This window comes from Nerophis ophidion, unplaced genomic scaffold (genome assembly GCF_033978795.1).
Source record: "Nerophis ophidion isolate RoL-2023_Sa unplaced genomic scaffold, RoL_Noph_v1.0 HiC_scaffold_65, whole genome shotgun sequence".
Classification (NCBI taxonomy): Eukaryota; Metazoa; Chordata; class Actinopteri; order Syngnathiformes; family Syngnathidae; genus Nerophis; species Nerophis ophidion.
Window position 1 is genome coordinate 314,179 of NW_026906987.1, and position 21,877 is coordinate 336,055.

At 38.6% G+C, this 21,877-nt stretch overlaps 1 protein-coding gene across 2 annotated transcripts in view; it reads right to left on the minus strand.

The window, feature by feature from the left end:
- The window catches only part of LOC133547122 (oocyte zinc finger protein XlCOF6-like), a 53,764-nt gene extending 42,980 nt beyond the window's left edge, over positions 1-10,784 (minus strand). For both annotated transcript variants that reach the window (XM_061892947.1, XM_061892948.1), the window contains exons 1-2: positions 10,351-10,784; positions 1,617-1,835 (exon numbers count right to left, since the gene is read on the minus strand). In XM_061892947.1, coding sequence (XP_061748931.1) covers positions 1,617-1,835; positions 10,351-10,453 — 322 coding nt within the window. In that variant the 5' untranslated portion in view covers positions 10,454-10,784. The remainder of the gene's footprint in view (positions 1-1,616; positions 1,836-10,350) is intronic.
- Between the last annotated feature and the right edge of the window lie 11,093 nt (positions 10,785-21,877).

Below are 21,877 nucleotides of genomic sequence, written 5' to 3' on the forward strand. Positions count from 1 at the left end.
TGCATGTGTGATGTATCATGTTGTATGCTTGCATGTTCCAAATAAAGTCATACTCATCTCAACTCAACTCAATACTTGGTTGGCGTTTTTTGGATGATTAGAGAGGACCTCCCATTGGCTCCATTGCAAGTGGACTTTTATTTACATTTATGAGTTAGAATTAGGGCTGGGTGATATATGGAATATACTCCATATATTGTGGGTTTGTCTCTGTGCGCTATAGAAAATGACTATATTGTCAGTATTGGAGTATAGATTCTCACGCAGTTGCTTTTAGCCGCGGGCATTACACTACATCCTCTTCTCACTCCTTGTCTCTCCTTCTCACAGAGACATAAAACAAGCGCACCTTCTCACATACGTCACATACTGTCGCGTGTGCAACGTCATACGCCCTCGCAGAGCAGACAGGTAGCGGCATTATAACGTTAGCTGTGGTGCTAACGGGGTGGTGCTAGTGGTAATACGAGAGAAAGAAGGTGCTAGTCTGGTAACAAATGAAGGAATAATTAATTCCCAAGAAAAGCAGCACAGAGTCCATTGTCTGGCGGTGGTTTGGTTTCAAAAGGGAAGATGTTGAAAAGACAACCGTAATATGTCAAGTATGCGGCAAAAGCGTTGCTACAAAAAGTTGCAGCACTGCTAATGTGTAGCCTCATTTGAAAAGTCACCCGCTAGAGAATGAGGAGTGCTTGAAACTCTGCATGTCAACATCTCAGTTTGGTGCCACACCCACAAAATGCCCAAGCAAACATTTCCACATCAACCCCATATGAAAAAACTGGTCAACAACAGAAGGAGATAACGTCCGTAGGAACCTACCACATAGTGAAGGACATACACTATTTGATTTCCTATTATGCAGCACATTTTTATTTGACACTTATTGAAATATCTTGTGTGACATCATGCAGAAAAGTGCACTTTATTTGTTTTAAACTATTGTAGTGGTGTTCTGTACAACAGGTGCACTTTAATATAGTGTTGTTTTGCTATGTCATCTTAGTGACATCATGCACAAAAGTGCACTCATAGCTTGTTTTAAAATGTCTCTGACAATCTTGCACTTTTTGCTTTGGAAATGACATGAATGTTTGTGCCACTGCTTAATAACTGTTTAATAAATACACTTTTGCTAATTTGACTTAGTTGTGGTTTCCCTCTCTGCATGAAAGTTTAAAAGTAGCATATATGAATGCAGTATGAAGAAGAATGTTTGAATGTAGACACAGAATTATCATACTGCTGTGATTATATGCATCAAGTGTTCATTCAAGGCTAAGGCAAAATATCCACATATATATGGTGTATCGTGATGTGGACTAAAAATATTGAGATATTAATAAAAGGCCATATCGCCCAGCCCTAGTTAGAATGGGATTTATTTTTTTTTATATATCCACCATCATGTCTTTTATAATGATTGTGATCGATAGAAAAATTCCTCAAAAAAGTGCAGATCTCCTCTAAATTCCAATGATTAGATTTAAGACTTGAAGTGTATGAGCATGAAGTGATGAAGCCTACTTGGATGAGAGGACAAAGGTCTTGTAAGACAAAGTGAAGAGTCCAGTTGTGATGGATTGAATGCCCTGAGAATAAAATGTTGTGCTTACTTGGACTGTGATGAAGCTGTGAGGACTCAGGTGGTTTGTCTTCATGCTCTTCAGTCTTCACAGAGACAACAGTCAGTGGAAACTTGCTGACATCAGCCTCCTCCTGCCCTACAGGACACTCTCCCTCCTGACTCATCCACACTTCCTCCTCTTCCTCTTTAATGTGGGGGGGCTGTGGATTCTCCTCTTCCTCTTTAATGTGAGGGGGCTGCTGGACATCTGTTGGGTAAATAAGTAAATAAGATCAAGAGGGAATAGAAATAGTTTTGAACTGACACTGTTGACACAATTACATTATTTGTGTTCTTCCGTGTGTTGTGTTAAAAGTGTGTAGCAAAACAAACAATAAAAACACAGGAAATACCCAATTGGTTCCTAAAATTAATTCAAAAGTGGAACAGTGAGTACACAAACAGACTTGGAAATTTGATGAGGGGCAATTTGAAAAGTTTTTATAAGTACGAGGCAGCATTGATTGAAGCAATTACTAACTTCACTGATGTAAAGTGGGTAAATATTGTATTGTGTATACGGTCTATGACACCTAAACTTTATCTCTAAACTTAAACATATTCTTTTAATGCCATAGTTATTACTATAACTAAAATATCATGGAAATTCAAAAAATCTAATTCCAAAATCACTGCAAAAACATTCATGGTATGTTTTTGTGATCATGCAAAATATTTTTTGGTGGTCATTTTGTTGCCTGGGCCAAAAGGAACTTTCACAAAAATATGTTTTACTATGTGCTGTTTTATGGAGTATCTTCATCAACAATTCCTCTTTAGGAATTGGAGACCATCTACGACAAGCTGAAGGAAAGTCAGTCACCTTAATAATTCAAGTTTTGACTACTTTAGTTATTGAAAATAATTGTTTATGTTCACTTATTGATACTTGTAAGTCAGATTTAGGAAGTGAAATTATAACTTTAATTAGATTTGTTTACAGTATAAAATGTATTTAGTGAGTGTGTGAGTTTTATGTAAACATGTTGGTACAGGTTTACTTCTTGGGGACTGGAACACAGATATGTCCTGAAAGGATGCACCCATTTTTAAAACCTTCACTAAGCTGTGCCACCAACATAGTCTCACTTAGCTCATTAAGCACACTACCAGGGTGAGTGAGTCCTTTTAAACCTTCATAGACCTCCTTGTTACTTCTGACCAGTCTCAGATCACCACGAGTGGAACAACTGTGTGCGGCTTAAGTGATCATTCCATCATTTTCTGTACCCATGAAGAACAGAACCGAGGCTAACGGCCACAAAACAAGAGAAGCTAGAATCCTCAAGACCTAGACTAGCAAGGCTTTCAATGACCAACTGCCGAAATAAGACTTGCCTCGGTACTTGCAAGTACACAGGTCTTTGGGTCAATTCCTAACCTCAGAAAAGTAGACAACTTCACAGTCAAAGTGGGTGACAATATAATAACAAACAAAAATGAGATTACCTATCTTGGCTGCATCGTAGAGACTAATCTCTCCAGTGAAAAAATGACTACTAAGGTGGTCAAAGAATCAACCAATGAATTCTGTTCTTACTAGTGTTGTCCCGATACCAATATTATAGTACCGGGACCTATACCAAAATGTATTTTGATACTTTTCAATACTTCTCTAAATAAATGGGACCACAAAAAAGTACATTATTGGCTTCATTTTAACAAAAAATCTTCGGGTACATTAAACATATGATTCTTATTGAAAGTTTTTCCTAAATAAAATAGTAAACATACTAGACAACTCACCCCAATAGTGATGAAGTGCTTCGAGAGGATAGTCATGTCACACATCAAGAAGACCATCCCAGACACACTGGACCCTCTACAGCAGGGGTCACCAACCTTTTTGAAACCAAGAGCTACTTCTTGGGTACTGATCAATGCGAAGGGCTTCCAGTTTGATACATACTTAAATAAATTGCCAGAAATAGCCAATTTGCTCAAATTACCTTTAATAAACAAATCTATATATATAAAAAAATTGATATTTCTGTCTATCATTTTGTCGTAAATGTTTTTTCTTTTTACGGAAGTTTTTTTTTGTAGAGAATAAATGATGAAAAAACACTTAATTGAACAGTTTAAAAGAGGAGAAAACACGAAAAAAATTAAAATACAATTTTTAAAAACAGTTTATCTTTAAAATTCCAAATTCAACCGAAAAAAATGAAGAGAAAAACTAGCTAATTTGAATCTTTTTGAAACAATTTAAAAAAATAATTTATGGAACACCATTAGTCATTTTTCCTGATTAATATTAATTTTTGAATGTTGATGACATGTTTTGAATAGGTTAAAATCCAATCTGCACTTTGTTAGAATATATAATAAATTGGACCAAGCGATATTTCTAACAAAGACAAATCATTATTTCTTCTAGATTTTCCATAACAAAAATTTTAAAAGTAATTCAAAATACTTTGAAATAAGATTTAAATTTGATCCTACAGATTTTGTAGATTTGCCGGAATAATTTCTCTGAATTTTAATCATAATAAGTTTGAAGAAATATTTCACTAATATACTTTGTCTCCAAAGACATGTACCTGGGGATAGGTTGATTGGCAACACTAAATGGTCCCTAGTGTGTGAATGTGAGTGTGAATGTTGTCTGTCTCTCTGTGTTGGCCCTGCGATAAGGTGGCGACTTGTCCAGGGTGTACCCTGCCTTCCGCCCGATTGTAGCTGAGATAGGCGCCAGCGCCCCCTGCGACCCCGAAAGGGAATAAGCGGTAGAAAATGGATGGATGGATACTTTGTCGAAAAAACAGAAGCTAAAATGAAGAATTATATTAAAATGTATTTATTATTCCTTACAATAAAAAAAAAAATACTTGAACATTGATTTAAATTGACAGGAAAGAAGAGGAAGGAATTGAAAAGGTAAAAAGGTGAATGTGTTTAACAATCCTAAAATAAATTTTAAGGTAGTTTTTTTTCTTCAAAAAATTGTCTTTCTGAAAGTTATAAGAAGCAAAGTAAAAAAATAAATGAATGTATTTAAACAAGTGAATACCAAGTCTTTAAAATATTTTCTTGGATTTTCAAATTCTATTTGAGTTTTGTCTCTCTTAGAATTAAAAAGGTCGAGCAAAGCGAGACCACCTTGCTAGTAAATGAATACAATTTAAAGAATAGAGGCAGCTCACTGGTAAGTGCTGCCATTTGAGCTATTTTTAGAACAGGCCAGCGGGCGACTCATCTGGTCCTAACAGGCGACCTGGTGCCCGTGGGCACCGCGTTGGTGACCCCTGCTCTACAGTTTGCCTACCGGCAGAATCGGTCCAGTGAGGTTGCAGTCAACCCCGTCATCCACACCACCCTCACCCACGTAGAGGGCAAGGACACCTATGCCAGGCTATTATTCATCGACTACAGCTCTGCTTTTAACACGGTCATCCCACAAAAACTCACTGCTAAACTCCTCACTGTTGGTCTGACACCAACTCTCTGTGACTGGGTCCTGAACTTTCTCACAAACCGGCCCCAGTCAGTCAGTATCGGCAACCAGACATCAGGCACAAAGGTTCTAAGCATTGGGACCCCCCAAGGCTGCGTGCTGAGCCCCCTATTGTACACCCTCTTCACACACGACTGCCAAACACCACTGTCATCAAGTTTGCAGATGATACTACGTACAGAAGGGAGGTAGCGGAACTGGTGGCCTGGTGTCAGGATAATAATCTCTCCTTGAACACAGACAAGACCAAGGAGATGATGTACATAGGTGGGACAAAGGTGGACAGGGTGAAAACCTTTAAATTCCTCGGGACTCACATCAGCGAGGACCTCACCTGGGATCACAACACCCAACAAACAATAAAGAAAGGCCAGCAGTGACTGTATTTCCTAAGAAAGCTGAGAAAAGTTGGCATGCCACCCAAAATTCTCAGCGACTTCTATAGAAGTACGGTTGAGAGTGTCCTTACCAGCTCAAACACGGTCTGGTATGGAAACTGCACTGCTAAGGACAGGAAGGCACTCCAGGGAGTGATTAAAACTGCTCAGTACATATCAGGAGCAGCCTTCCCCTCACTACAGGACATGTAGTCTACCAGGGCCACCAGGAGAGCACACAACATCATCAAGGACAGTACACAGTCTCTTCAGCCTCCTACCATCAGGCAGACCATACAGGAGCCTGAAATCCAGGACTACCAGACAGACAAACAGTTTTTACCCACAGGCCATCAGGCTTGTGAATGCTAACTTTTGAATGCCAGCTCCCCCCCAACCCTTTACTTTTGTCTTTTTGAACAAAAGACAGCTACAATGACCACCCCCTAACTGTGAACCATCACTGTAGACACTTTTCACCGTTGATCACTAAAGACACTTTAACTGCTGCTGTGACCCAAGGTCACCTCCATATTTATACTGTTGACTGTCAATCAGAATGTGCAATAATGTTATGTTACTTACTGTGCCTTGTATATACATTTTTATTTTTAGCTAAGTACAGTGTGACTTGTTGAAGGGTGGACTAGCAAAGTAAGATTTTCATTGTACGGCAAACTGTGTGTTTAACTGTGCATATGACAATAAACTATCTTGAATCTTCAATCAAAAAGTGATCTGATGTAATATTTTGATATTTACACATCGCATATTTACACACACGCATTTTACTAGAATGCCCTTATGACCATTAGCTCGGTTGGTAGAGTGGCCGTGCCAGCAACTTGAGGGTTGCAGGTTCGATTCCCGCTTCCGCCATCCTAGTCACTGCCGTTGTGTCCTTGGGCAAGACACTTTACCCACCTGCTCCCAGTGCCACCCACACTGGTTTGAATGTAACTTAGATATTGGGTTTCACTATGTAAAGCGCTTTGAGTCACTAGAGAAAAAGCGCTATATAATATAATTCACAATTCACAGATATATCAATATCAAGTACCTACTGTACTGTTTACTTGTTGAAATACTATTTTTAGAGCAAATATCTGCCGAAATGGCCACTTTGTTGCTGCCAAAAATGTATTTTAAATAATAGTTTGATATTGACACATCTCATCTCTGCTTATTTTACTAGAATACTCTAATGAGCATTATATATATATATATATATATATATATATATATATATATATATCAAGTACCTACTGAGATAAGGTGAGAAGCTCTGCCATCCGGGAGGAACTCAAAGTAAAGCCGCTGCTCCTCCACATGGAGAGGAGCCAGATGAGGTGGTTCGGCATCTGGGCATCTGATCAGGATGCCACCCGAACACCTCCCGAGGGAGGTGTTTAGGGCACGTCCAACCGGTACGAGGCCACGGGGAAGACCCAGGACACGTTGGGAAGACTATGTCTCCCGGCTGGCCTGGGAACGCCTCGGGATCCCCCGGGAAGAGCTAGACGAAGTGGCTGGGGAGAGGGAAGTCTGGGCTTCCCTGCTTAGGCTGCTGCCCCCGCGACCCGATCTCGGATAAGCGGAAGAAGATGGATGGATGGAAGTACCTACTGTACTGTATACTTGTAGAAATACCATTTACAAAGCTAAAATATACCGAAACAACCACTCTGCTGCTGCCAAAATTTGATTTCAAGTAATATTTTGATACTGAAAAATCTCATCTCTGCATAGTTTACTAGAATACCCTTATGATAAAATAAGTGGGTTGTTCTTGTATAGCGCTTTTCTACCTTCAAGGTACTCAAAGCGCTTTGACACTATTTCCACATTTACCCATTCACACACACATTCACACACTGATGGAGGGAGCTGCCATGCAAGGCGCCAAACCAGCACCCATCAGGAGCAAGGGTGAAGTGTCTTGCTCAGGACACAACGGACGTGACGAAGATGGTACTAGGTGGGGATTGAACCAGGGACCCTCGGGTTGCGCACGGCCACTCTCCCACAACGCCACGCAGTCCCTATGAGCATTACATCTATCAAAATCAAGTACCTACTGTACTGTTTACTTGTTGAAATACCCTTTTTAGAGCTAAAAAGTACCCAATTTGCCACTTTACTGCGACCAATTATTGATTCCATATGATATTAACAATAATAACAAAATTTTCAGAATAATTGTATATGAGTTCAGCGCCCCCCGCGACCCCAAAAGGGAATAAGCGGTAGAAAATGGATGGATGGAAGTTATGAAAAAACTTTGTGTTCCATTGAGTTCAGGTCCCCTGCTAGAAGACCAAAGCTGTCTTTCATCTTATCAAACAAAAGGCTTGTAAAACTCCACTGTCTGCGATGGGATGCAACATGGAGGTGTCGGTTTCTTTGATCTATTGACAGCCACAGGAAGACCTTTTCCTAACCTGAGATCTACAAAGCAGACCATTTCTTTAAACTGTTTACGACCGAGTGCAAAAGCTGCTTACAACCCCCCCCCATCCCTTTAAAAACAGCTGCAGCTATGTAATCAGAAAAGGCCCACATAAAAGAGGAAGCGTGGAACTCCCTCGTCAAAGGGAGGCGTGGCGCATTGGGAGAGTGGCCGTGCGCACTCTCCCAAGGGTCACTGGTTCAAATCCCACGTAGTACCAACCTCGTTGTGTCCTGAGCAAGACACTTCACCCTTGCTCCTGATGGGTGCTGGTTGACGCCTTGCATGGCAGCTCCCTCCATCAGTGTGTGAATGTGTGTGTGAATGGGTAAATGTGGAAGTAGTGTCAAAGCGCTTTGAGTACCTTGAAGGTAGAAAAGCGCTATACAAGTACAACCCATTTATCATTTATTTATTTAAAGCGTGGTGGGAAACTGTACGAAGTTGCAGCCCAGACGTTTCTCCTCATGAGCTAAATGGAATCCTGTCTCTGTTTGATTTCTTTGCTTCTTGTCTTGTCAAATAGATGTCATCGGTGTTTGAACCTGACAAGAATGTCAAAGCATTTCTCTAAAATACAATATTATACATTCTGAAAATGTAAACGATAGCAAGAATATACCTACACATTTCAGAAAATTTCGCTCGCAAACACTTTGTTTGGAAGATGTTTACTGCCTTTTTTTTGCCCTTTGAGACAAATGTGATTTAGGGCTGTATAAATAACATTGATTGATTGATTGATTGATACTGAACAAAAATGCTAAATAGCTAAAGAAAACTGTCACTGAACATCTTAGTGTGATGTCATTCTGTGACAGACAAATGGAACACAGTTTCCACATGGTGAGGACATTGATGGTCAGACTCACTGTCCTACGGATTACCTCAACTTCTGCCTAGACGTGACCTGCCCTGCTAAGACTGTTCAGTGCTACCCTAATGACAAACCCTGGGTAACACAGGAGGTTCAAGCTGTGCTCAACAAGAAGAAAGCTGCCTTCTGGAGTGGAGACAGGGAGGCAATGAGAGCAGCACAGCGGGAGGTGAGAGGACGCGTGAGGAAGACTAAGGACAGCTACAGGAAGAAGCTGGAGCAGAACAACATGATGGAGGTCTGGGAAGGTGTGAAAACCATCACAGGCCACAAGACAAAGACCAGAGCAGTAGGGGGGACAATAGAGAGGGCCAATGAGATGAAGAACTTCTTCAACCGGTTTAACCAGTACTGTTCTCCCCACCCCCCAATCCTCATTGCATCCACCCCCTTTTCTTCTCCCCCTCCCCAGCCATGGTTGTAACCCCCTCCTCCTCCTCCTCCTCCACCTCTACGCAAACATTAGTCATCTCTGTGGACCAGGTCAGAGGTCAACTGAGGAAGCTGCATCATAGTTTCTGGTGCGCACAAGATACATATCTCAAAAAAATTGTACCTATGTCCCTTTAGGAGCTCTGTAATTTTTTAAATGATCAGCATGTCATCTTTTATGTGAAATTGTTATTCAAATAAAGATTGCAAAAAGGAAAACTATAGTAGTGACAACATGCAGGAACATAACTGACGTAAAACAAATAAAATGGAAGTGACCTTGTCTCTGCACACGCGTGCATTGATCATGTCTTCTTGAACCGATCGAGCAGGGATTCTAAAACTGTGGTACGTGTACCACTAGTGGTACGCGGGTATCACCTAATGGTACGCCAAATATTATTTCATTTTTTATGTACATTGTTTTATTTTCCAACATGCAAACACTGTGTTACTGTTCAAACTGTGTGTAATGTTACAGTAACTAAAATATTAAATATACTTGTTAAATAATGTGTCTTCCTTGTTATTAATGAATAATTAAGGCCTACTATGCTACTATATTTTAATGCTGTTCATGATGGTGGTACTTGGAAATCCAAGTATTTTCTGAGGTGGTACTTGGTGAAAAAGGTTTGACAACTACTGATGTAGTGAAGTTGTAAACTAAATTGGCAGACACCATTTTGTTATACCCAAACGGCGTCTGCTCATACATCGCGCTTCCAACGAGATCCCGTTCTTTCCCCCGAGTTAGAAAGTTCCAGAACTGTTCACGTTATACCATCTCATCTCATTGTGCAACATGTGAATGTTTGAAGTGGAACTAAATGTGATCTCTGAAAGGGGTACACATTATTTCCAAAGCAGGGCCCCCATCCACATATACAATACTACTACATATCGTATGAAAAACAACATTATTTTTGTTTTTTTAATTATAAGTGTGCCAAATCACCTATATTTGAACATTATCTAATGGAAATGACTGCTGTCTGATAATCACATTAATAACACAATAACAATCATGTGTCTGAGTACACCTATTGATAAATTATTAATCAAACACGTCATATTAATGATGAAATATAAAGTTAGTAAAGATGTGAGAGTAAGAAGTAAACAAACCTGTTCTGTGTAACACAACTTGAGGTTTTTGATGTTGTCGCTCCTTCTCCTCTTTAGTTGGACAAAGTTCCTCCTCGTACTCTGCTATGGTTCTTTCACACATTTCCACACAATCACAACACTTTACACTCACACTTGATCTTAACTAAGCGATGTGTTGATCAAATCCGCGTCTCTTTGTTAGCGGCTAACAAGCTAAGCTAACTAGCATGCTAAGCTAACTAGCGCGCTCAAACAAGGAGCAATCTAAGCGGGCCTAATAATGTCCAAAGTTGAGTGAGACGAGTGGAGTTGATGCTGACACGGAGGATGAATAAAGTGTAGTTAGTAGATGTGCCGAGGCTTAGAAGCGTGTGTGGAGTAAAGGAGGACTTTGCTGCGAGGAGCATATCCTCCACGCATGCGTCACTTAGGGGCGGGGCCAACGAGTCATCGTGATGGGCAAGTCATGAACGATTCAATTTAAATGTATGTTTTCATGGTGTCTACACAAAAAATCACGGCCACCAATGATCCATCCATCCCTTTATCGACTGTGTGTCCCTTTAGGGATGGCGGGGTGTGCTGGAGCCTATCTCAGCTGCATTCAGGCGGAAGTCGGCGTACACCCTGGACAGGTCGCCACCTCATCGCAGGGCCAACACAGATAGACAGACATGTATATAAACTGTATTTGACTTTAAATCTGATAAATATCATTCAACAACAACACAATTTGCAGACTGTAATTACTGGTTTGCTGGTTTTACTGGTGTAAATTATTATTGCCTATTGTGAGCGAACTGTGGTGCTGAATTTCCACCAGGGATCAAGAAAGTACTTTCTATTCTATTCTAAAATTCTGCATTCGAGAGATCACAACCATTGCAGCCATGCGTCCAAAACGTAACATCATCTTGCAGGGACATAAGGACACACAAAAGTAAAGTGTCTGTTGTTTTACAATGTAATAATCTATTTAAGAAGAAATGTTCAGAGAATACCTTTTTGTTTTAGTATTTATTGGAGGCCTCAAAAGACAAAGGCCGCCTGTTAACAGCAGAGTGTCAGTGAGGCACACACTCTCAGGAATGCATGGAGGAAAGGTTGGAGACAAGCGGGAAACTCTTAGTTATAGGCCATAAGGTGAACCAGGAAAAAGTGGCTAGAAAGTGATTTTCGTTCCCACGTCTGGGCACTACTCTTTTTTTGCCTACACAATGCCATTGTGGACATTAGGTTAAATGTTCTACGCAAAATATCCTGGCAGTTTTTTTAAGAGCCATAAATGTATAAAAATAGGAATGCCAAAAATCGAAAATCTTATGCAGCTGTTTTTTCTTGTAAATATATTTATATTCATTCTGGAAACAGACTCTCTCTAACAAATTGACATTAATGCATATACCTAACATTTGATACAGGTATTTTAGCATTGGTATACTTTAATTTGAATTTAAACCATGAAACATACAAAACAAATGAAAAAAAAAATGCTTCAAAGTAAGTGAATAGCAACCTGTACAATTGAACATACACATGGTACATTTTGCTTAACAATAATGTTTTATACATTAAAATTTTCAGCTGATACTTTGTTGTAAGAGGAAGTAAAGAAATAAAATAAAATAAAGAACAATTTGGCCCAAAATGGCTGACAACAATCAAAATATCGAATAATGATGAAAAATGGAAATACACCAAAAACTGCATTACAGTTTAGAATCTGTACACAATATGGTATAAAACAATGTTTACATGAACAAAACAATGTGACAGCAGGTCTTGAGTATTTTTTTATATATTTGTTTTTATTATTTTGTCTTAACTTAGCACATTGTTAAAGCCATATCTCAAGAATTATTTGATGGATTTTCCTCAAATTTGGCACAAACTCAAACTATGATTATTATATATGTTAAGGTCAAGTGCACTGTAACCTCACATTCTATTTTCAAAGCATTTCATTTAAGTAAAAAAAAAAAAGAAATAGTAAAATACTCTGAGGGATTTTTCTCAAATGGGGCAAAAACTCAAATTTTATTCGAAAACTAACTAAATAAGTGTGAATTTGCGTATTCTGAACGAGGGAGACATTGTTCATCTCTTAGCTTTCACTATCATCAGAACCTCCGGCCTTTAGATGCAAAATACATAATGTCTCGACAAACAGATATCACTTTGGAGCGACAGCTGAGCAGCGCTGTTTGAAGTTGTGTACTCTTTTCAAAGATATGGAACTCTTTTCAAAGAAAATCTTTTGAAGACAAGAACAAAGTCACAGGCCAGCATGAAGTAAAGGTATGTAATATATGGCCATATAACAGTGTGTGCACACAAAGACAGCAACAAAAAATCCAATGCATTGGTGGTTAATATTCAATGTTATTGAACCCGATAGTGGGTATTTTCCAGGAGATGTTGTGAATGATTGCAACCCGTTCGTGGGTACATTTAAAATACAAGGTGGTGTTTTATGATTCCTTGTGCAAGCCCATTCGGGGGTGAGGTTTTGGTTTGAACAAATGCAAATTAATAATTGCGGTTTTGATGTTTGGTGTTTTGAGTGACATTAACAAGGTTTCCATTTATTTGATCTGATTTAGAATTGTGGGTTGTGCATAATCATGGATCCTGGGAAAGGAAAATACAATGCTTTGGAAATGCATGATCATGTGTTAAAGTAACGCATTCAATGTGTGATACAATTAAAGGTCAAATGGAACCCTCACAGGCTGAACTGTCAGAAATGATTGAAAATCAGTCACAACCTGCAGAGATGGAAAAACAGGTGGACACAGATCATACTTACCAACACTCCTGGATTTTCCGGGAGACTCCCGAAATTCAGCGCCTCTCCCGAAAACCTCCTGGGACAATTTTCTCCCGAAATTCAGGCGGAGCTGGAGGCCACGCCCCCTCCAGCTCCATGCGGACCTGAGTGACGTGTATAAAGAGCGTGTCTGCCCAATGATGTTATAACTGTAAAATGATCGAGGGCGAGTTATTGGTTTCTTATGTGGGTTTATTTTTAGGCAGTTTCATTAACGTCCTCCCAGCGCGGTAAAACAACATACAACAACAGCAGTCCATTTTCGTCTACCGTAAAGCAGTTCGTCTGCCAAACAGCATTGTTGTGAAACTCTTAAACAGGACAATACTGCCATCTACTGTACATGCATATGGTTAGAAAAAGGATGGACGATTCAACCCTAAACTCAACAATGAGTAGATGAGTGTTGTGTGTGTGTAAATGTGTAAATAAATGAACACTGACATTCAAGTGTGTATTTTATATATGTATATATATATATATATATATATATATATATATATATATACAGTATATATATATATATATATATATATATATATATGTGGTGTTTTGTGGTGTGGTTTGTGCAGCCCTTTGAGACACGAGTGATTTAGGGCTATATAAATAAACATTGATTGATTGATTGATTGATTGATTGATTGATATATATGAAATACTTGACTTGGTAAATCTATGAATCTAGCGGTAAATATACTCCTTCCCTCTTAACCACGCCCCACCCCGACGATGCCCCCCACCCGAAATCGGATGTCTCAAGGTTGGCAAGTATGACACAGATCAAACATCTGATGTAAAAAAAAAAACGCACAGTGAAAATGACACCAAAAGCCCTAATGCACAGAATTGAAACAGTTGAGAAGGAGAGGAGATCTAAATTAAACAAGGCAAGCAACATGCAGAAACATATCATGGAAATGATGGAAAATGGAGAGGACAAAATGGACGTGCAATCTGCTTTCACCAAATATCTCAATGTTATAAAGGAAACCGCAAGTGCACACACATCCCTCCTACCAATTCTACCAACAGAGGACCAAATCAATCACGACATATGGTACAAAGCCAAATTAATCAATCTACATGAATTCATTGAGCATGTTAACACCTGGATAAAAACACCAACCCTGGAAAATATGGAGGATTTCCAAAACGAAATTAATCCAAATGACAGCATTAGTAATATAAGTCACAAATCACATGGGAGTCACACACGGTCTGGTTCTAGTAATTCTAGAACCTCCTCAGTTCGCAGACAGGCAGAGGCCGACAGGGCTGCCCTCGCTGCCTTGGAAGAGGAGGAGGAAAAGATCAAAAAGAAATTGGAAGAGGAGAGGGAAAGAATCAGAAAGAAAAAGGAAATTATGGACCTGCATGCTCAATTGGCAGCTGCTGATGCAAAATTAGGAGTTTTAAAAGCGTCCAGCCTTCATGCTTCCTCACATACAGCATCTGATGGCATGAGCTCCTACTTAAAAAGAACCAAGGAACCAGCAGTCACTCTCAACCCCCAGCCTCAAGACTATCAACCCCTCACACAGCAGCAGTCAAGCCAAGCTTTACCACCACAGTCCATCCACCATCCATCTGAGCAACTACAAATATCAATCAATCAATGTCAATCAATGTTTATTTATATAGCCCTGTGGAGATCCTCGTCCTGGATCCTCCATTCCCTCCCCAGAAACACCACGCCTGGTTCAGTGGTTACACACTTTTTATTTCTTTACAATTTATTTTTGTGCTCAATGTCTCTTTCAGCTTTTCAGCTCTCAATGACATGCGTTTCTCCTGATCTCCTTCGTCTGGCTCTCACTCCTCAATCGCCAGCCCCTCTCATGGTTTCCAACGCTGCTGATAAAGGAAACAGGTGATTAGATAACTCGTCCCAGCTGAGGTATCTGCTCACCTGATTGTATTTAATATTCATACTCTATACCTTCTTTCTCTCATTTTCTATCTGTTTTCACCTTCATTCTCTCCTTTTCTCCCCATTTTTACTTTTATTCTCAACTTTTCTCTCAATCTTTGTCAATCCAATCCAATCCAATCCACTTTATTTATATAGCACATTTAAACAACAAGAACGTTTCCAAAGTGCTGCACAGCCATGTTAAAAACAATATTAAAAAAACTATTTTATGTTCCACCAATGACTGAATAAAAACACAAAATAAATAAATATAAAACCAATATAAAAACAAAATATGATTAAAAACAATTTTAAAGGGTAAAAGCAATTAAAACAGTAAAATAGAAATCAAAATGTATAAAAAACACAGAGGACAACAGAGGACAGAGGACCACACAACTCACATAGTTTTAAAAGCCAAAGAATAAAAGTGGGTCTTAAGACGAGACTTAAAACACTCCACTGTGGAAGCAGTTTGAACATGGAGGGGCAGAGTGTTCCAGAGCTTAGGGCCGACAACAGAGAAGGCCCTGTCTCCCCTGGTCTTAAGTCTGGTCTTGGGCACCACGACCTGGAACTGGCTCTCGGACCTCAGAGCGCGCGCAGGAATGTAAATTTGGATGAGGTCCGAGATTTATTGAGGTGCCAGTCCATGTAAAGATTTAAAAACAAACAGCAATGTTTTAAAATCAATTCTAAAATGAACAGGGAGCCAGTGCAAACTCAGAAGAATTGGGGTTATATGCTGGCGTTTCCTGGCCCCTGTTAAAAGTCCTGCTGCCGCCTTCTGGACTAACTGCAACCAGGAGAGAGCTTTTTGGCTAATGCCAGCATAAAGTGCATTGCAGTAGTCCAGGCCACTTGAAATAAAAGCATGCACGACTTGTTCAAGAAGGTTAAAAGATAAAAACGGTTTAACCTTTACTAAAAGACGAAGGTGATAAAAACACGATTTTAAAACGCCATTGACTTGTGTGTGAGGTTTAAAATGGCTGTCTATAGTGACGCCAAGGCTGGTGACTTTGGGACGCACATCATTTTGCAATGGTCCCAAGTCAGTGAGGGCCGGACCAAAAACTAAAATTTCCGTTTTTCCCTCATTCATTATTAAAAAATTCTGGGCTAACCAAGCCTTGACGTCACATAGACAGTTAAGAAGGGGTGTCAGGGGGCCGTGGCTTTTTGAAATTGGCATATAAATTTGGCAGTCATCTGCATAAAAGTGATAAAACACTCCATGTTTCTTAAAAATATCTCCAAGAGGGAGGAGATAAAGAGCGAACAGGATGGGGCCTAAAATAGATCCCTGGGGGACACCACAGTAAAGCGGGGCAGAAGAGGAGGTGGCGTCCCCCAGCCTGACAGAGAAGGACCTCTCAGACAGGTAAGATCTGAACCACTCTAACGCAGTCCCCCTGACACCCACACAGTCTCTCAGGCGCTCTAAAAGAATTGTGTGGTCAACTGTGTCAAAGGCAGCTGTAAGATCTAAAAGCACTAAAATGGCAGAGCTGCCAGAATCAGACATTAAAAGCAAGTCATTAAAAACCTTTAAAAGTGCAGATTCAGTACTGTGCAAAGCTTTGTATCCAGACTGAAATGGATCGAAAGTGCTATTTTCATCTAAAAAAGGCTGCAGTTGTGCCAGAACACATTTCTACAAAATGTTTGACACAAAAGGTAATTTGGAAATGGGCCGATAATTTGACAAAGTTGTCTGATCAAGACCTGGTTTTTAGGAGATGCTGCTGCCAACAGAATCGCCGCACTTCTGTCGTTGTTTTTTTTTTTTTGCCATTTATCGTCGTCGGAGATCATTTCCGCCGTCTGGGAATATTTTGATCATATATCGGAAAAAAAGGTATTTGTGTTCATTTTCTTGTCGTTTCATTAAGTCTCCACTGGAGACTCTCCGGTATTGTCCCGCCCACACAACCATCCTATTAATTATATTAAAACACAATAGTAACTGATTTCTCCGGTAGCTGAGTTGGTAGAGTGAAGGACCACAAGTGTTCATATTGATTCCCATAGGGCGGTTGTTCGAGTCCAGCTCGCCCCCAGTTACTTTTTACCATGACTTGTGGACCCCGATTTAAACAAGTTGAAAAACTTATTGGGGTGTTACTATTTAGTGGTAAATGGTACGGAATATGTACTGAACTGTGCAATCTACTAATAAATAAAAGTTTCAATCAATCCATCAACAGTGCGTATTCAGAGCGCATGTTAAAAAAAAATCCCAGTCCACAAGTAGGTAGATAGATAGATAGATAGATAGATAGATAGATAGATAGATAGATAGATAGATAGATAGATAGATAGATAGATAGATAGATAGATAGATAGATAGATAGATAGATGGATGGATGGATAGATAGATAGATAGATAGATAGATGGATAGTACTTTATTGATTCCTTCAGGAGAGTTCCTTCAGGAAAATTAAAATTCCAGCAGCAGTGTACAGAGTTAAGATCAATTTAAATATAAGTAAAAAGTAAATAATGGGGGTTTAAATGGAAACAAAAAAGAGAAATATTACAATGAGAATAAAAACTAAAAAGCAACAATGGGAATAACAATATAACAATAAAATAAGAATATAACAAGACAAAGTAGGCAGTAGTGACCATGTTATGAAAAGGTATTGCACTGTTATTGTTTTGCATCCCCTGTCATCCTAGTACCCCCCGTCCCCCGCCCCAGAGAGGAGTTGTACAGTCTAATGGCGTGTGGGACAAAGGAGTTCTTGAGTCTATTAGTCCTGCACTTGGGATGAAGCAGTCTAGAACTGAACAGGCTCCTCTGGCTACTGATAACACTATGCAGAGGGTGACTGGCATCATCCAGGATGCTCACTAGTTTGTCCACAGTCCTCTTCTCTGCCACCATCACCAGTGAGTCCAGTTTCATTCCCATTGTAGAACCGGCCCGCCTGATCAGTTTCTCAAGTCTGGAGCTGTCCTTCTTAGATGTACTGCCTGTAGAGATTTTTACTGTCCAGCAGATGTCATTATTTAGTGACACAGCATTGACACAGTATCAATACAGTTTTGCAATGTGTCCAAACGATACATGAAGCCTCATCAACCCATCACTACTTATTAGCGTCCTGCTCACGTCTTTCTCAGTCCATGTGCTTTCACGACAGTTGGCACACTTGACGTTACAAAGCAGTACTGCTCTGTTCTGCTGCCTTCCTTTTTTTTTTTTTAAATTTTTATTCATACATTTCAACAATTACAAACAGTAAGCCAAACAACAATATAAAACATTATAAAACATTATAAAAACAGTACAAAACAGCGCCAGGGGGTTGTAAATTCAAAATAACAAAAATAGAATACAAACAAATATATATATATATATAATAAACAAAGTGCAAAGCCATAGGTTCATTCAGATTCATTAAATAACTTAAATTTGGAACACAGCATCATCGTTTTCACAGCTTTTTTGTTGTTAGAGGTAGAGAGTGTTTTAATGTAAAGTTCAAAATCTTTTTTAAAGGCACAAAAGATTGGTCGGGTATTAAGAAACTTACATTTATGAATATAAAACTTAGCCAATAAAATAATGAGGTTGCAAAGGTAGAATTCCTTTTCAAATTTCTGTTCATAAAGTGTAAAACCAAAAATTACATCTTTAAAGCAAAGCACAAATTTGTCATAAATATTGTCCAGGATGAAGCGACAGATGCCTGCCATAGTGATGGAGTGTTTTCACAAGTATAAAACAAGTGGTTAACAGTCTCTGGGTGCATGTTACATAACATCAATGTCCTTCTTCTATTTAACCATCACAGTCTTTACAGGGTAATAACCAGGAATGATTTTAAATGATATCTCTTTGACTTTGTTGGGAAGTAAATACCTGTTAGGAAGGGACCACGTTTTGACCCAACAGATGTCATTTACAACATTATTCCAGAGGGAAATTACATAGGAGACAGACACACAATCATTTTGGAATAAGCTGAGGATTTTTCTGTTATTTTTCTGATCAAAGCAAAGTTTCCCCACGGGAGTGTCAAGTGGATCATTCACAATTTTTACAGCAGAAAGAGGAGGTGTGTAAGCCATGTACAACATAATAATACCTGTTGGAATGTACAACATAATAACACCTGTTGGAATGTACAACATAATAACACCTGTTGGAATGTACAACATAATAACACCTGTTGGAATGTACAACATAATAACACCTGTTGGAATGTACAACATAATAACACCTGTTGGAATGTACAACATAATAACACCTGTTGGAATGTACAACATAATAACACCTGTTGGAATGTACAACATAATAACACCTGTTGGAATGTACAACATAATAACAGGTGTTGGAATGTACAACATAATAACACCTGTTGGAATGTACAACATAATAACACCTGTTGGAATGTACAACATAATAACAGGTGTTGGAATGTACAACATAATAACACCTGTTGGAATGTACAACACAATAACACCTGTTGGAATGTACAACATAATAACACCTGTTGGAATGTACAACATAATAACACCTGTTGGAATGTACAACATAATAACACCTGTTGGAATGTACAACATAATAACACCTGTCGGAATGTACAACATAATAACACCTGTTGGAATGTACAACATAATAACAGGTGTTGGAATGTACAACATAATAACACCTGTTGGAATGTACAACATAATAACAGGTGTTGGAATGTACAACATAATAACACCTGTTGGAATGTACAACATAATAACACCTGTTGGAATGTACACCATAATAACACCTGTTGGAATGTACAACATAATAACAGGTGTTGGAATGTACAACATAATAACACCTGTTGGAATGTACAACATAATAACAGGTGTTGGAATGTACAACATAATAACAGGTGTTGGAATGTACAACATAATAACACCTGTTGGAATGTACAACATAATAACAGGTGTTGGAATGTACAACATAATAACACCTGTTGGAATGTACAACATAATAACAGGTGTTGGAATGTACAACATAATAACACCTGTTGGAATGTACAACATAATAACACCTGTTGGAATGTACACCATAATAACACCTGTTGGAATGTACAACATAATAACAGGTGTTGGAATGTACAACATAATGACACCTGTTGGAATGTACAACATAATAACAGGTGTTGGAATGTACAACATAATAACACCTGTTGGAATGTACAACATAATAACACCTGTTGGAATGTACACCATAATAACACCTGTTGGAATGTACAACATAATAACAGGTGTTGGAATGTACAACATAATAACAGGTGTTGGAATGTACAACATAATAACAGGTGTTGGAATGTACAACATAATAACAGGTGTTGGAATGTACAACATAATAACACCTGTTGGAATGTACAACATAATAACAGGTGTTGGAATGTACAACATAATAACAGGTGTTGGAATGTACAACATAATAACAGGTGTTGGAATGTACAACATAATAACAGGTGTTGGAATGGCATCAAATACAATATCAAATTGTTTGGGAGTCACAGGTATCTTAAAATGGTTGAGAAATTCTTGGTAATTAAAAAGTTGACCTTCCTTATTGAAAAGCTGACTCACTAAAATAATGTTATTGTTAAACCAATTGTTGAGGAAAAGAGATTTCCTTTTGTAACATATGTCTTTATTGTTCCAGATGAAATATTTGGTAGGTGAGAAGTGGTGCTTGTATACAAGAGAGCATGCTAGAAGGGCTTGTTTGTGGAAGTTTGAGAGTGCAACAGGAATCCTGTCAATGTTAGAATTACACAATAGCAAAAATGTTAGGCCTCCAAGGTTAGAGAATACATGATGAGAAATAAAGTTCCAAATTGAGGTAGGGTCTTTCAGGTAGTGTCTTATCCAATTAATTTTAAAGGTGTTGTTTAGTGTAGTGAAGTCAAGAAAGTTTAGACCACCCTGATTGTAATTGTTCATTAGAACAGATTTATTAATATAATGAATTGTGTTTTTCCAAATAAAGTCAACCAGTATTAGTAAATAGTTGCATACGTAAGCCTGGAGATACTTTCTGCTTTGGAAAGAAAGGTTCTGCCTTCCAACGATTTTCTGCTGCTTTCCGTTTACCCCGGAAGCTGGGAATGACGTCACAGCCGAGTGGACGAAGAGGTAGCTCTATATAAGATATTGCCTGCTGTCACTGTTACCATGCTTTTATAACCTGTAATATTTATTTGAACAACAATGTGACATAAAAGAGTGTCTTGTTTTTAAAAAATAAATTCAAAGTATATCAAACAAAGCTTTAATGTTGGGGTTCAGTGGCGCCCCCGTGCGACATTCATTGCAATGACAAGAGTGAAAGTGCTAGAAATTGTAGCGATATTACTGCCTGATACCACGTGTTTTTATTGTTGTTCCTTTTTACTCCTACATCAACTATTTTCATACAAAACATTAATAAAACATTGAAATATCACAGAACGTGATGTCGCACGAACTCTGACATAAAACAAATTGTAAGTCCAGGAAGTGACGTACTCTTCACGCATGCGTGGATCGATCGTGTCGTGAATTTATATAAATTTTTAAAAAGTGTGAAACATTTTCTCTCATACACAAAAGTGTCTTTCTTAAAGTGAAATTCAAATTCTAACGTTGTGTTAATGATTTGAATTTATTAATTCAATCTTGGAAGATTGTACAAAATAGAAAAAGCCCTTATTATATTTACTGAAATAATATAAGTTTATCATTTATTTATATATATTTTATTTTAATCTTATTCGAATGGTCTCTCAGATTTACTTTTACTTTCTTTAACAGG